At 29.2% G+C, this 14,152-nt stretch overlaps 1 protein-coding gene across 1 annotated transcript; it reads left to right on the forward strand.

Annotated features, from left to right (window-relative positions):
• Positions 1 to 674: 674 nt before the first annotated feature.
• Positions 675 to 11,344, forward strand: LOAG_07737 (AMOP domain-containing protein; the record flags this gene model as incomplete). The annotated part of the gene is made up of 30 exons (XM_003143270.2): positions 675 to 849; positions 985 to 1,112; positions 1,311 to 1,445; positions 1,619 to 1,768; positions 1,862 to 1,946; positions 2,027 to 2,169; positions 2,441 to 2,533; positions 2,613 to 2,796; positions 3,293 to 3,553; positions 3,794 to 3,870; positions 3,981 to 4,127; positions 4,243 to 4,356; positions 4,494 to 4,624; positions 4,782 to 4,922; positions 5,116 to 5,242; positions 5,439 to 5,557; positions 5,719 to 5,887; positions 6,077 to 6,212; positions 6,619 to 6,783; positions 6,950 to 7,156; positions 7,310 to 7,494; positions 7,638 to 7,809; positions 8,372 to 8,549; positions 8,960 to 9,045; positions 9,188 to 9,394; positions 9,522 to 9,665; positions 9,790 to 9,932; positions 10,253 to 10,378; positions 10,700 to 10,986; positions 11,145 to 11,344. The coding sequence occupies 30 exons, from the start codon at positions 675 to 677 to the stop codon at positions 11,278 to 11,280; spliced, it is 4,551 nt and encodes a 1,516-aa protein (XP_003143318.1). The 3' UTR covers positions 11,281 to 11,344.
• Between the last annotated feature and the right edge of the window lie 2,808 nt (positions 11,345 to 14,152).

The following is a 14,152-nucleotide window of genomic DNA, read 5'->3' on the forward strand; positions in this document are numbered from 1 at the left end:
AAAAAAAATTACTTATTTTTTTTGGGAAAATTTTGAATTGTTTAACTTTAACAATTATCTTCTTTTTTTGCTTGTTATTTTGCTTTTCTTAAGTAAACATGTTACATTATTAGCTGAATGACTCATCATCTGTTTGATATAGGTAACTTGTTTGGACAATAATTAATCTATGAACTTTTATGCAAAAAAAAAGCTGTTGTGAAATTAGTTTAAAAGTCGTAAAATTATAAATTCATTTCTTCAAGAAGAAAATATTTCGCATAAATTGAACCTTTCAAATGCACTTATGCAATCTTCTATGATTCATTTCATCGTTTTCTTTCAATCAATTCATATTTCATCTTATCATCTTATTAAATGACATCTTGCTTTTATCAGCCATTTTACTTCAGTGATTTTAAAATTTCTATCCTAAAATTTGGAATGTTAAAAATGTCGAAAAAGTAGAGTAATATGGCACAGAATATCGATGATTTCAAGAAATTTGGTATTTAATTCGAAATTTATGATGCATAGTTATAGATCAATACAGCATTACAATTATTGATTCGTATTTATTTCATGAATATTGAAATACATATTAGCAGTATATAAAAGTGTTTTCAGATTCCGGAAGTTATCAAGCAAAGATTTGTCTTAAATCCGGAAAGTTTCGAAGTACCGAAAAGTTTGAAATGGTGCTAGCAAGGATTTTTTCACTTGTTATAATCATAACATACTTATTAATACCTAGTTTTGCTCAACAAATACCTCAACAAAATCCTGTACCATCATCAAATCAACAAAATATTAATCCAGGACAAGAAGATGCCAAAATTTTTACCGGTCGTGATAGCACTTCAGCATATGGTATGTCACATTAGATACGATTGAAAAAAAAATATTTATAAAAGTTGAACTACCAAATTTATTCAATTTGAATACTGAAATTGTTTTAAATTAAGTCTAATGATAAGTAATTTGCAATATTTTTTCATATTTCAGTAAACTTAGTACCATTCGGACCTGAAGCAGGTGATCAAAAGGTACATCCTGGAATGCTTACTTCTGGGCAAACAATTAATTTGCATATGTTTTTTCCATTCTATGGTGGTTTGTACAACTATTCAGTGGTATGTTTTAGTTTGTTTTCTTTTCTTTTTTTTTTTGTCATTTTCTTTCGAAAATTCAAACTTGAAGTTTTGGAATTTTTCCCCGGAAAATTTCCCTAAAATTTCATATAATTTGTTAGAAAAACTTTATGCGATCATATCTTTTTAATGTAAGTGTTATACTAAATTTGTAAAAAGTTAATGAAATACAATTTAAAGCTTTCGGTAAATGGATACATTGCATTTGCAACTGTACTGGATCAAGGTCCAACAATAAACGTTGGCGTAGAATCAACTAATTGGCCACAGCAACAGGATCCGGCAATGATTGCACCATATTTATGCAAACAACAGGTTTTCAAATTTACTTAAAGCAAGCCAGAAATAATGCATTTGAGTATATGTCAATAGACATTACGCAGACATTCGCTAATTTGTTAATATCACAATGATATTATCCGAAATTGTTGATTTGTTCTAATGTTAAAGAATTTGTTGGCACCTTTAATTAGTAATTATTACTTCAGATTGTACAAAATCCAAGCCCAGGGTTGAAAACCGGTGTTTACTATCGTTTAATGCTACGACAATCATTATTTGGTCGTGGTAGCAACGTTAACATACCATTTAGTGGTACCATGGAACAGTCAAATTTCTTCAGGCAACCAGCCAGTCAAGTTTGTTTTTCATTATCTGACATTAATGTGAAAAGATTTTTAAAGTTGGAATTTTTGAGAATTTCAGAAAAATTAATTATTTGAAAATTGCAGGCTTGTCCTAGTACATCTGATTCATATGTCCATTGCGATCATAACAGCGATTACTTCCTCGATCAAATGATGCGATGGCTTCAAGGTTCATTAAATCTTATTCTAATACAATTAAATAAAATGATTTGAAATTTTAATATTGAAAATATAAATGAAAATTTATAGAAGGAGTTGCTGGTGCAACAGCATTTCGTGCAGATGCAGCATTGGTAGTTACATGGTACAATACAGCATCAGCCATTGTTGGTCGTTCTGATATCGATGCTGGTCAATTATCTACTTATCAAGCAATTTGGTTGACAGATCAGGTAAAATACAGTATGAATAATTATTCGATTATTTTGTTAATTTTGAAGTTCAATAGAATTATATCAAGTTAAAGTTATACTTCGTTTGCTAATAATGATAGTAAAAAATGTAATCGTTTTGGCTAATTTTTCCGAATATATTATGCAATTATTTGATAAAAAGAAATGAGTTAATTTAATGAACGAAATAAAATATTAAAATTGATAATTGAACTTGTCGTCTTTTTTCCATTTAAATTTGAAATTTTTAAGATGGTTTTTTCTTTTTTAGCCTGGTCGATTAAGTTATGTCATTTTGAATTACGATAAACTTGGATTTGATGCTGCAGATTTTCGCATGAATTCCAGAAGTGGTCGTTGTCAAGTAAGCAGCTATTTGTTTGAATTTTTATTAATTTTAAAAGGTTATAAATTTCGGTAATTTTCATATTCTTTTAATTCAGGCACTTTTCAATGGTGGCAATCATACCGGTAGTGTACCAGTTGATCCAACATTCATGTATAAAAATACACCAACAATATTGGCACAACGTTCTGGTGTACCTCATATGGTTCGTGGGCGGTATATGTTTCGTGTTGATGATGTTGTTCGACCAGCCGGATGCTCGAATAAAACTGGTGGTACATGTAAGTTCAAGTGAAATTTTGAAGTTTAATATTTGGACTAATTTTTAAAATTTCACATGGATATCTATGTGCACACTATTAAACACGAATTTTTGTGCGAAAAATAAAAAATAAAAAAATTAAAATTAAATTTTAATAATAATAAAGTAAAGTCATTTACTTGTAACAAACAAATATAATCATGTTTACATGCACAATTGTCCTGTGACATTTTATCTATACGTAACAAAAAAAAGAAAAGAAAAAAAAACTCATGTTTGATATTTATGAAAATGTACACATCCTAAATTGCCGATATAACTAAAATTAAGTTTATATTTGTCAAGCTTTTTTTTTCGAATCAAATTTTCATCAATAAATCCATTTAGCCATTTTCAAAGAATTCAATATTAGTATCAAAAATTCTCAAAATTTTAAACCATCGAAAATAATTCTTCCAAAGTTTCTTTTTTTTCCATTCTTTCATCCATTTCAAAGTTATCATATTTGATTTCAGATCCAATGTTGATTTATCCAAATATAGCAAACATGCTAGGTGAGACAAGTGTGGATGTGAATGCTTTATGCTTGGATCGTAGTCAGACGTACGTTTTAATGATTGAACAACGTCAAACAGCATCGTGCACTGTAATTAATTCAGCTATTGCTCGATGTCATCTTCCAAAAATTTACGATTGGGGTACTAAAACTGTTTATTTCCAACCACAATCCGGATCTCATCAAGAAGATAAAGCATTCGTTGGATACATCTATTTCGGTTAGTTAACAATGATAAATCCACAATTCAAGAATTTCACAAACAAAATTCTATGACACTTTTAAAAATTCCACATTAATGTCCAATTTTTTATATTTTCATGACAAAAATTTATTTCACCTTTTAAATCTAAATCAATCATTAATTTCAGATTAATCAATCTTACTAGTAATATTAATTATATCAATTGTATAATACATTGTATAATTATTATCCATCTTTTGTTTTTTATTTTTCAAGTACCACCAACGTTAGATCCAATGCGTCTAGATATTGGTAATATATACGAATGGTTCAGGAATCCGATATTACAAACGGTACGGAAATTTTCCTAATTTAAATTTAAATAAATCGATATTATAAAATTATAAAATACAGAATTTAGTTTATAACTGACCGTTATTTGGATAATAAAATTATATTTTAGGTAATGCCAATAACATGGTATCCACGAAATTTCACAAATCCAGATCTTGATTACAAGGATTACAGCATACGAATAAGCGACGATCAACTGTACTCTGTACAGCTTGGTCTATATGTCATAGGTTACAGAGAAGCAGCTGATGATCAGGTAGCTTCTATAAATGATCAATATAACAGTTAGAAATTAGGAATGTAAATCATTTCTGGAAAAAATTTCACTTTATTAACTATTAAACTGTTCATCCAATATTTGTCCATTTTAGATTAAGAAATTCCGTCCGGAACATCGGGTTTTATGCCGATTAGCAACATATGCCAATCGAAATTCACTGGAATATCGTTGGAAGCCACAAGAAGAAAAAATTAATTTGTATCAAGTATTGGAAATAATTTTTGAATGAGTTGAAGTTTTCCAGAATTCTTAATAATTTACAAGTACACCAAGAGTTTCAGAATAGGTCATTAAATTAGGATAACTTAATTTAAAGGCAACATTTTAGTTTTTATATTTCAGGTTGAGAAATGGTATTTGACAGACTGGGAACGAACGAATACACTCTATTCATATCGCTTTGGTTACCTGAAATTAGCACCAGTTACAGCCAATGAGGATACTTCACAACATTTGACTCATCTAGCTTCCGGGTTTAATTACTTCCTTCTTCTATAAAACATCAAAGAATATATTCAGATAAATAACACATCTTAATCGGAATTTAATTCTTCAACGATGTTTAATTATTATTTTAAAACATTTTAACGAGATATTTCATATCTTTCAAATAATTATAAATTATTTTAGATTGGTTTCACCACCAATATCAATCCATTGGTTATGGACTATTAATAATCCACAATTCGTATCATCATCCTATTCACAACAGGATGCAGAAAGCAGAATGCAATTTGTTTCAACTAAAGCAACCGAAATATGTCATGATTGGTTGAGTCTACAATTGTTGTTCTTCTTTTTTCTTTTTATCAAAAATTAAAATGGTTTTATTTATTTTTTTGTATTTCATTTTTTCCTGTATTTCTTAAATTTTGCAAGTTTAAAAGCAACTTTTTTTCGTATTTCTTAAATTTTATATTCTTTTTTGTATTTGTTAAAATTTTTACACAATTTCAAAATTTAGGTTCGCAGAAGATGGAGCACAGTATAATTTTATTCGTGACACGGAAACTAATGCATCTTGTCCATGCATCGAAAGTCAAGCACGTGTAGATATTGGTCGTTTTATGCCACATCCTCGTTGCTCTCAGGTTAAACTAATTGTGTGAATATTGTTAGTTGCAAATAGGAAATTGAAATAATATTGAAAAGTATTAATTGGATGACATTGAAAAAAAAACTCTTATTTTAATGATACAGTAGTCTTTAAGTATTTGAACTTTCATTATTAACATATTTTATATATTTAAAAATTGGGATAGGAAAAAAAATTTGTTTGTATCTTAGGTATTTCGTGATATCACATGTCAAACAATGATTGGTGCGAAGAATTGCTATATGAGTGCCCAAAATATTTATGGTTCATATGCTGGTGAAGGTTCAGGTTATGAGAATGCAAAAACAGCGTAGGTTTTGATTAAAAATTTTTGACAATATAAGTTCTGGGAAATTGAAATTATTTAAATAATTTTGAAATTATTCAAATTAATATTGGCTGAAATGAGATTTAAAAAAGATTTCCATTAATCGTTTGTTATTAAAACATTTTGTAAAATTAACATTATAGGCGTTTCCAAACACATTATGGACAAGTATGTTGTTACGATGAAGAAGGTAAATTGATGCAAACAGCTTATCAACCGGTAATAAAGGTAACCGATGATACACCGTATAATCCTGGCTACCCACTACGTGCCTATGAATTTGGCACCGATCCATATATTGGACAGTTTGAGGTGAAAAAATTTCGAAAATTTCCACTTAATTATTTAATACAGCCCTATGGTCGTATTAATTCATTCTTTTACGTCATTTTATTGACGAAGTTGCAAAAGTCTTCATTCCTATAGTTTACCAATAACATCTTGCAGTAGTGTTCATTTACCTTGATATAATATTTTTTAATCGGAATTTGTTGATTTCAGGTCCCAGGTCTATCGGTATTTTATCACGATTACATGCCCTACTTCTTTTGCTGCAAATATGCAAAATTCCGTTGTCAACTATTTTACTGGAGACGACCAAGTAGTGGATGTCAGCAGTATCAGCCTCCGGCCGTCGGTATGCGTTCCGTTATTTTCCAGTAAATTAATACCATTGAATTTTACGCTTTACTAAACTTTATTAAATTTGAATTTTACGCGTCACTTTCATCTTTATTGTTAACATATTCATATGTTGAAAATTTGTGCAAATATATTCCGAAAATCAACTAAGTGACGTACTAAAGTGATGTCCATCATTTCGTTAGATCCATCGTTTTGACTATTTAATGGTATCTATCTCAATAGCTAATTAAAACTCTAACACGGGGGAGGTTGTGGTATATTTGTTAAATGCTATCGAACAATTCGGATGACAGCTTTTTCATTCATGCATTAATTTATTGTTATATATATTTTTTTCCAGTGAATTAAACACGAGTTTTAATGAAATGAAAACGAATTTTATATTTATTAATTTCAAGGCGAAGCACTTGGAGCAGTAAGCTTCAGTACCATCGATAATGACAAGTTCATCTTTGATGAACCAGGAGTGTTCACACTTTTGTATATCCCAAAAACTGTAACAACACCAGAAGTACGAATTCAAGTACGACTGGAACGCTATCCGGATCGCAGAGTTGATTTCAGTAAGCTGTTTAAATTTCCCATTAATCTTTAATTTAAAAATTTCTGTTCATTTAATTTAATTATTTTTTTATACTAATTTTGTCAATAATCACAACTAATCGATTAATGAATTTAATCATTTATTTATTTATTTACTCGAATCAAAGATTAATGATATTCGCATAGGCTTGCTTGGGCGTCAAATAGGACAGGCAAACCTGGTGCAACCTACAAATGCAACTGTTATTACTGGAATAGCAATCGAAGCAACTGGAACTGATCGAGTACATGTAGTTGCTCGTAAAGATACCCGCCGTTTTCGGTATCGTACAAGCATTATTGTTGGCAATATACTCCGCTACTTTGATGTAATGCGAATTCAGCGATTTAGAGGTAAGTTACCTTAAATTATCCATATGAATTAAGGCTAATAGAATTGAATTGAATTCAAACAATTGCATCTTACAATTCATTCCAGTTTCAAAATAGACCATATTTGTATTCTTGAGCAATCATGAATATCGTCATCCTGAAATTTGCTTTAAGGAGTAATGGTTTATGTCAATAATGTAGAACGAGGTCAACCGGAAATTTATGTGGTTCTGGAAGAAGCACAAGTAGGGATACGTATTCGTGAATCATATAATCTTGATATTGATCGTTTATCAATGTATCAAGAAAGTATGGGTTTACTTGATGTTGAACTTAGTGTACCTCCACAATATGGTGTGGTAAGTTTTCAAATTTCTTCACCTGGAAGGGTAATAATTTTTATAAATGTGCAAATCATTGGTGTTAACACATAAAGAGAAATATTTGCAAGTTTTTCTAATATATGATTAAATATTTTAATGCAATTGTTAATTATTTGCAGCGTCCAGATGGTGATAAGGTTCGGGAACAAGAAATGCGTACACGATATAATCTCCCACGTGTATCCGGTCTTATGCGACCATTTCCGGATCAAACGTCTGCTTCCTACTTATCTGGTTTAAGTCTGAGTGACGTTAATGCAGAAGGAATTCGTCAGCAAATTATTTCGAATTGTATATATTGGATACTTTTCAATTTAAAATTTAAAATTTATAAGAGATCTCTAACAAGTATTTAGATGAAGATAATCTTATATGCGTTACTTCCTGAAATCTGTAATTTCCAGAATTTTTGTTAGGATATTTACTAAGATAGCTACAGATTTTTTATTTTTACCTTTTAATTAAATCCATGAAATATTGCTTGAGAATTTATCTGTAATTTGTTGTATTATTAGACCAATCTTCCGATGATTTATCCTGTAATTCAGTGAAAACTCATTCCGTAATAATATAGCACCAGTTTAGACCGGACATAAATAAGTGTAATATTGCTTTTTGGCATAAAACTGCTTTCCCAAACAGGTTTTCAATGACAATTTGTCAAAGTGTGCCTTTTAATCTATTAGTTCATTTCGGTTATTGGAGTCTTCGCAGGTCAGCATTTAATTCTATCATCAGGATTCCGGAAAACATATTTCTTAATATCTTTGTAAATTTTCCAATTATTGTTATTCTGGCCTCAAAGTGAATGTCGGATAATGTTAAAGAGAATATTGTTGTTTATTTATTGCAGATCTTATTCCGGGTACCGGTGAAGCAGGTTCCAGGCAAACAATGGGTACATTAAATCAGAATATCCCAACCGATAATATGTTCACAACCAGTCAGGATATTGACAAAAAATTCGAAGTATTCCCAGAAGTATACATCAAAAGTGAACCCATCTATAAAACTGCTGCAGAATATGAAACGTATGTTTATCTAATAATTTAACATCAATCACCTTAATTGATCGGTTTTCACATTTGTATATAATTCCAAAACTTAAGAATATATTGATAGTATATTAGTTTAAGCGATTCGTAAAATACTGAAGTATTGCAAATTCATTCACCTTAATTAACTGATTAATTAGCAGTGTTAGAAAGGCTAGTATGCCTATTCTAACTCAACTTTATCAATTGGACTAAATTGCTTGGATATTGTTTCGCTGGGTATTTCGGAAGGGAAATTGCTTAAATTCCCTGTTTTCTTCTAATTTCTGCTCAGTTTTTGAATTTTTAACAGTAATTTACATTGCTTATATTTAATCACTTTGATTAAATTTACTTCGAAACTTCTACAAATTATAAATTAATTTTACGAATTAATTTTATTTCAGTGGCAGATATCGTTTTGTACCAATGACGGGTCAAATGCTCAGCCAACGATTACAGACGTGTCGTGATTTACAGCTTAGTGATCGAAGTAAATTATATTTTGTCTTTAACTTACTAATTACAGATTTCACAGCACACACACACACGCACACACACACGCACAGACAGACACATACACACAAAGTTTATTTAGAAATTTTTTTTCAATTTAATAATTTCCAATTTTTCAGCAAGTTGGCAACCGTTGCAAAATTTATACGAGCAACAATACGGTATTGATTATTGTCCAGATAATCCGAGTCAAATAATTCAAGAATGTGGTGATTCTGTTTCATGCCTTAATGACTATTTGCTATTTAATGCTCGAGTACTTGGCATGGAAGCACAAAATAGTTGGAATTCATTTTCAAATGACAGAATGCATGCTTCAAGACATTGTAAGTATATTTTGAACTTCATTCCATATTTTCATAGTTCTTTGTACAAAATAAAACTAATCTTTCAAAGGTTAATTTCTTTTTTCCAATAAATTTAAAATAATCAAATGAATTCATCACATTGCAGATAATAGTTGTGGACCGATCATGATTGAATATCCCGAATATCTGATGAAAACACCAGTGCTGTCATCCGGTTATCTGGAAGGTGATGTGGCGCGCTTCGATTGCTTTCAAACGCATTGGATCAAAGGCGACTATGAATATAAGTGTAAGTTTACTTTCAATATTAAAATCATTGTCGTATTGCTAACATGAAGTAAAATTTTGAAATTTTAAATTCTCAATCCTTATTACTCGCCCACCTGAATCGTCAAATTCGATTACATGATCAGGTGGTATTGTTGTGGACTACAACGATCCGAATAGTTATCGATTTGAATGGAACAAAGGGTCACAACCATGGTGTCGTTCGCGTGAAAAAGATAATTTATTCAAATGGCTCACCGCGATATTTTCAACAATCGGTATAATTATGGTATGTTTTTGGAGAGAAATGAAAATTTTGAGTCATTTGTTAAATTCATATTTCGCATTACTATCATTTAATATAGAAAGTTTTGAAGAAAGTTTACAATCATTATTATATAAACTAAGAGTGCAAAATACGCTTGAGAAAAGGTGAATTTTCGAAGGAAAGAAATTTTCATGCCTGATATGCCGAAAACCAGTCATTCCAAATCTTCATCCTATTTTGGCTATGAAGTCACCAAATAGGTGGATTAGAAGAGGACGAGAAGAGAGTGTGAGAAAGAATTGAACTGTTAAAGAGTGATTTGAAATGAAATATTGCTTCAGGCAATTGTCCTTATATTTTTGTGTTGTTGGACTTTAAAACAGAAAAGGCGGCAGCAAGCGGAGGAGAAAATTTCATCGTTATACAAAATGCCGATTCGAGGTTCCATGGTAAGCCGTGACTGGAGGGTAAATATTTTCATTGATTAGTTCATTTTAATTTATCTTCAATGAAATTTAGCTGTAGATGAAAGTTTGAAAATTGATAGTAAAAGTGCAATAATAGTGAAATGATCTTTGGATTAATTTTAAAAACATCGAATATTTGATAAGAAGTAAATTGGATACTTTTCGAATATTTAATATTATTTAGTTTTCAAGATTAAACACCTAGACAGTATCATTATAGTACAACATTATAATTGCACAAAGAGTTTTTCAACAGAAATTTTGAAAAAATATTTTTTTCTTGCCTTTTTTTGTGATAAGATAAAAGTTAACAAATTATAGTCCTCGGAAACTAGACCATTTACGAAGGCAAGAACAGACTCGATGTCAAGCGAAACGAATGGTATGTATCATGGTAATGAAAGCGATTTGCATTATCGCGGAGGACCAACTAGTGGTCCTGCTCCTGTAATAGCTGATGGTGGTAGCGGGTATCGCGGTGAAACTAATGGTCAGTATCGTGCTATTGATGCGAGTGCACCGTATAGTGAGCAGTATCATGAGTCGGTAGCCAATTTATCCAAGCGACCATCGAGTCCAATCAAAACAACTATCATACGGAGTAGCAAGTAATTTTCCGAATAATTCGAATTTTAATTTTAAATGAATTTCAACTTCAAATTTTATGTAAAGATACCACTAAATATTGAACTGCATTTGAAAGAGGATTCGTAGAATGGGGAGACATGAAGAAAACGCTCAAAAATATAGCTGAATTGTTTTTCAGGACAGTGCCGATTGGAAGTCATATTCTGCCACAGTCAACATCATCAACGCCACCAGTACCAGTGCATTCCAAGCTTACCGACGAACAAAATGGAAGTGATCATGCCCAACTTTTGGGCCTTAATACCAGTGTTTGAGAGAAGCTTGTCGTTATTCGGCCGAAATGATGGAAACTACATAAATTTAAAATTTGCAAATAACCCTTCTACTAATTTCATCATTTTAGGATCGAAATATTTCCATTAACTTTTCAATTTTAGAATTAAAATTCATTAAGATCATTAGGGATCTATTCGTCATTTCTTCACCATTCATTTTTTTTTCCAGATAAATCGCGTAGTATTTTGAATGCAACAATGATCTAATGCATAGTGATAATATCAACCATAAAATGAATCTGTATCATTGTAGATTTATTTGCTGGTTATATTTATCTTCGATAGCATTTGCAGGTTGCATTATTTCAATTTTATTACCATATTATTTGGCAGAATTGAAAGTTCGAATATCATTTTTAAAATTATAATTTACATCCATTAAATTAAAAGATAATTTTGCAACATCGAAATCAATCGTATAAATCAATGACCATTAAATTATAAAATTTCATATATAGGTAGCAACCTTTTAGTACCAATTTGTTTATGCCAATGTTTGAATTCATTTTATTGTTATATTGTATAAAGTAAGGTAATTTCGAGCAAACTATTTCAACAAACCTTTGAATTACTCCATGAAAACTTATTTTTCTTTTATTTTTTTTCTTTGCATATGATGATTTTATTCCTCAAAGTTTTGCTAATATTGCTTGCCTAGCTTATTTATTGTCAAAACTTTATGAATAACCTCGTGGTCACGTATTATTTTCATACTTCTCAACAATATATTAATGATTTAAAATCATTCCTCCTCTTTTGCATTAATTTGTTTTGTTTTTTGTTTTCTTTTTTTTTTCTATTGCAAACAAATACTACTTAAGCAAATTATAGGAAACACATTTGGCTCATTTATAAATAGCTCTTCTACAAGTCATATATCATTATCATATAACTGTTATCTGAAATCATTTGGCCAGTAACGGAATATTCATCAATTCCAAATTTTATGAATCTTTTTTTTTTCGCAAACATTATGAATTGTTGTGAAAAAAAAACAGAAATATTGTATTACTTGATGAAATTTAATTCTTATCAATTATTAATTAACCGTATTGTGACCTCATTTTAATAAAGCGCTTGAACGAATGTATTCTGTTGCATCTCTTTTTTTTGGGAATTTTTTTCAATAAAATATTTAAATTAATAAATGCTATAAATGAATGTAAGATTGCTGATGAAAAAAAGAAAAGAGTTTGATAATGATTAAATGGTTCAAATTTATATAAGATATTTCGAATGAACCTATATTTGACCTCTTGCTGATATATCCAATACTTCTTTGTGCCCATAATATAGCTATCTTATTGATAAATTAATTATATTTTAAATTTTTTGAAATAGATATTACTATTTTGATTAAAGAGGAACTTTGGGTAATTTCTATCATTCATTGATTCATTTTAATTCTTAAATTATGGCAAGCAGTTTAAGTGAAATTAAGCCATTTTGTCATAACATATCATCATACATCTTCATAATATGTCTAAATATCTCCTCATAGACAATACTTTTTTTATAGATATTAGAATTTATGCATATTTTAGATATCGTTTATTATGTAGTTTTCGAATTTAGCTGAAATAAATTGGCGCAAAATGACAAAAAATTATATTTTTGTTTATTAATTGTATGAAAATAAATGATCGTTAAAAAAGCATGTTAACAAAGATTAATTTTTGATTATTTATTATCAAACAATTAATAATTCAATCCTGCATTTATACTACCTATTCTTCTGCTAATTGATAATATATTAACAATTTTAAGTATTTCGTTTATAAATTTAATAGCAATCAATAAATATCCTTAAAATTTTTTTAATCAATTCCATTCTTTTCGTATGTTTTATTTATTTATTTTTTCTATTTTTAATTAATGCAACATTTCGCATTTGTATATAAAATTGGCATTTTCTCAATGTATTATCAGAAAAAATTTACCTGAAAATTCACCCAAAACTTTGATAATTTAAGTGAAATATATGTATGATATATAACCGGTTAAGATATACTCCATTTCTTTGCTCCTCTCATACTCAATAAATGATGAATTTCTCTCTTCCTCACTCTCGTCTTACCATTCTGAAACCTTCAATAATTATTAATTTTGAAAAGTTCTGCATAAAATATTGACATGGAAGCCCTCCAGCATAACTAACATGTCATAGTATCAAAATGTGATTGGAAAACTTGAAATTAATGAAATTTGTCATCAATTTTCTTGGGATTCGCAATATGTCAACACAATTGAAAGATGTATTACACTAAAAGTGAAAACATGAATGTTTTAAGATGCAATGCACATTTTATTAATATCTAATTACCACAAACTTAATCTATTAATAATGACAAGAATTGGTTAATATATTGTCGTAGATAACGCTCGAAGCTTAATTAATTAATTAGTATATTGTTGTGTGAAAATATTATTAAAATATGATGCATAAATTAGATATTCATTACTATAAAGAGCAAAGATGAAATTTCAAAATTTGATTAACTATGCATGCATGAAATAGGGACATCATGCCGATTTTTTGATTAAAGTTTATAGAATCACAAATATGAAATCATCAATGATTAGAATTACTATTAGTAAAGTTATGAAATTGTAAAAAGTGTAAAATTATAAAAAGTAAAATAAATAATTGAAAAATAGGAAAAAAATAATGACAAATTGTGAAATAATGTAGCAACAAAGTTTTATATCAAATTTAAAATTCATTATGAATTATAAAATAAATTGAAAATATTGCAATAACAATTAACAAAAAATGTTTTTTTTTTTTTTTTTTGTGCGTATGTATGTGTTGTTTTATATATTTAAATTTATATTAGATGGTCATATAGAA

The sequence above is a fragment of the Loa loa genome, assembly GCF_000183805.2.
Source record: "Loa loa unplaced genomic scaffold supercont3.60, whole genome shotgun sequence".
NCBI lineage: Eukaryota > Metazoa > Nematoda > Chromadorea > Rhabditida > Onchocercidae > Loa > Loa loa.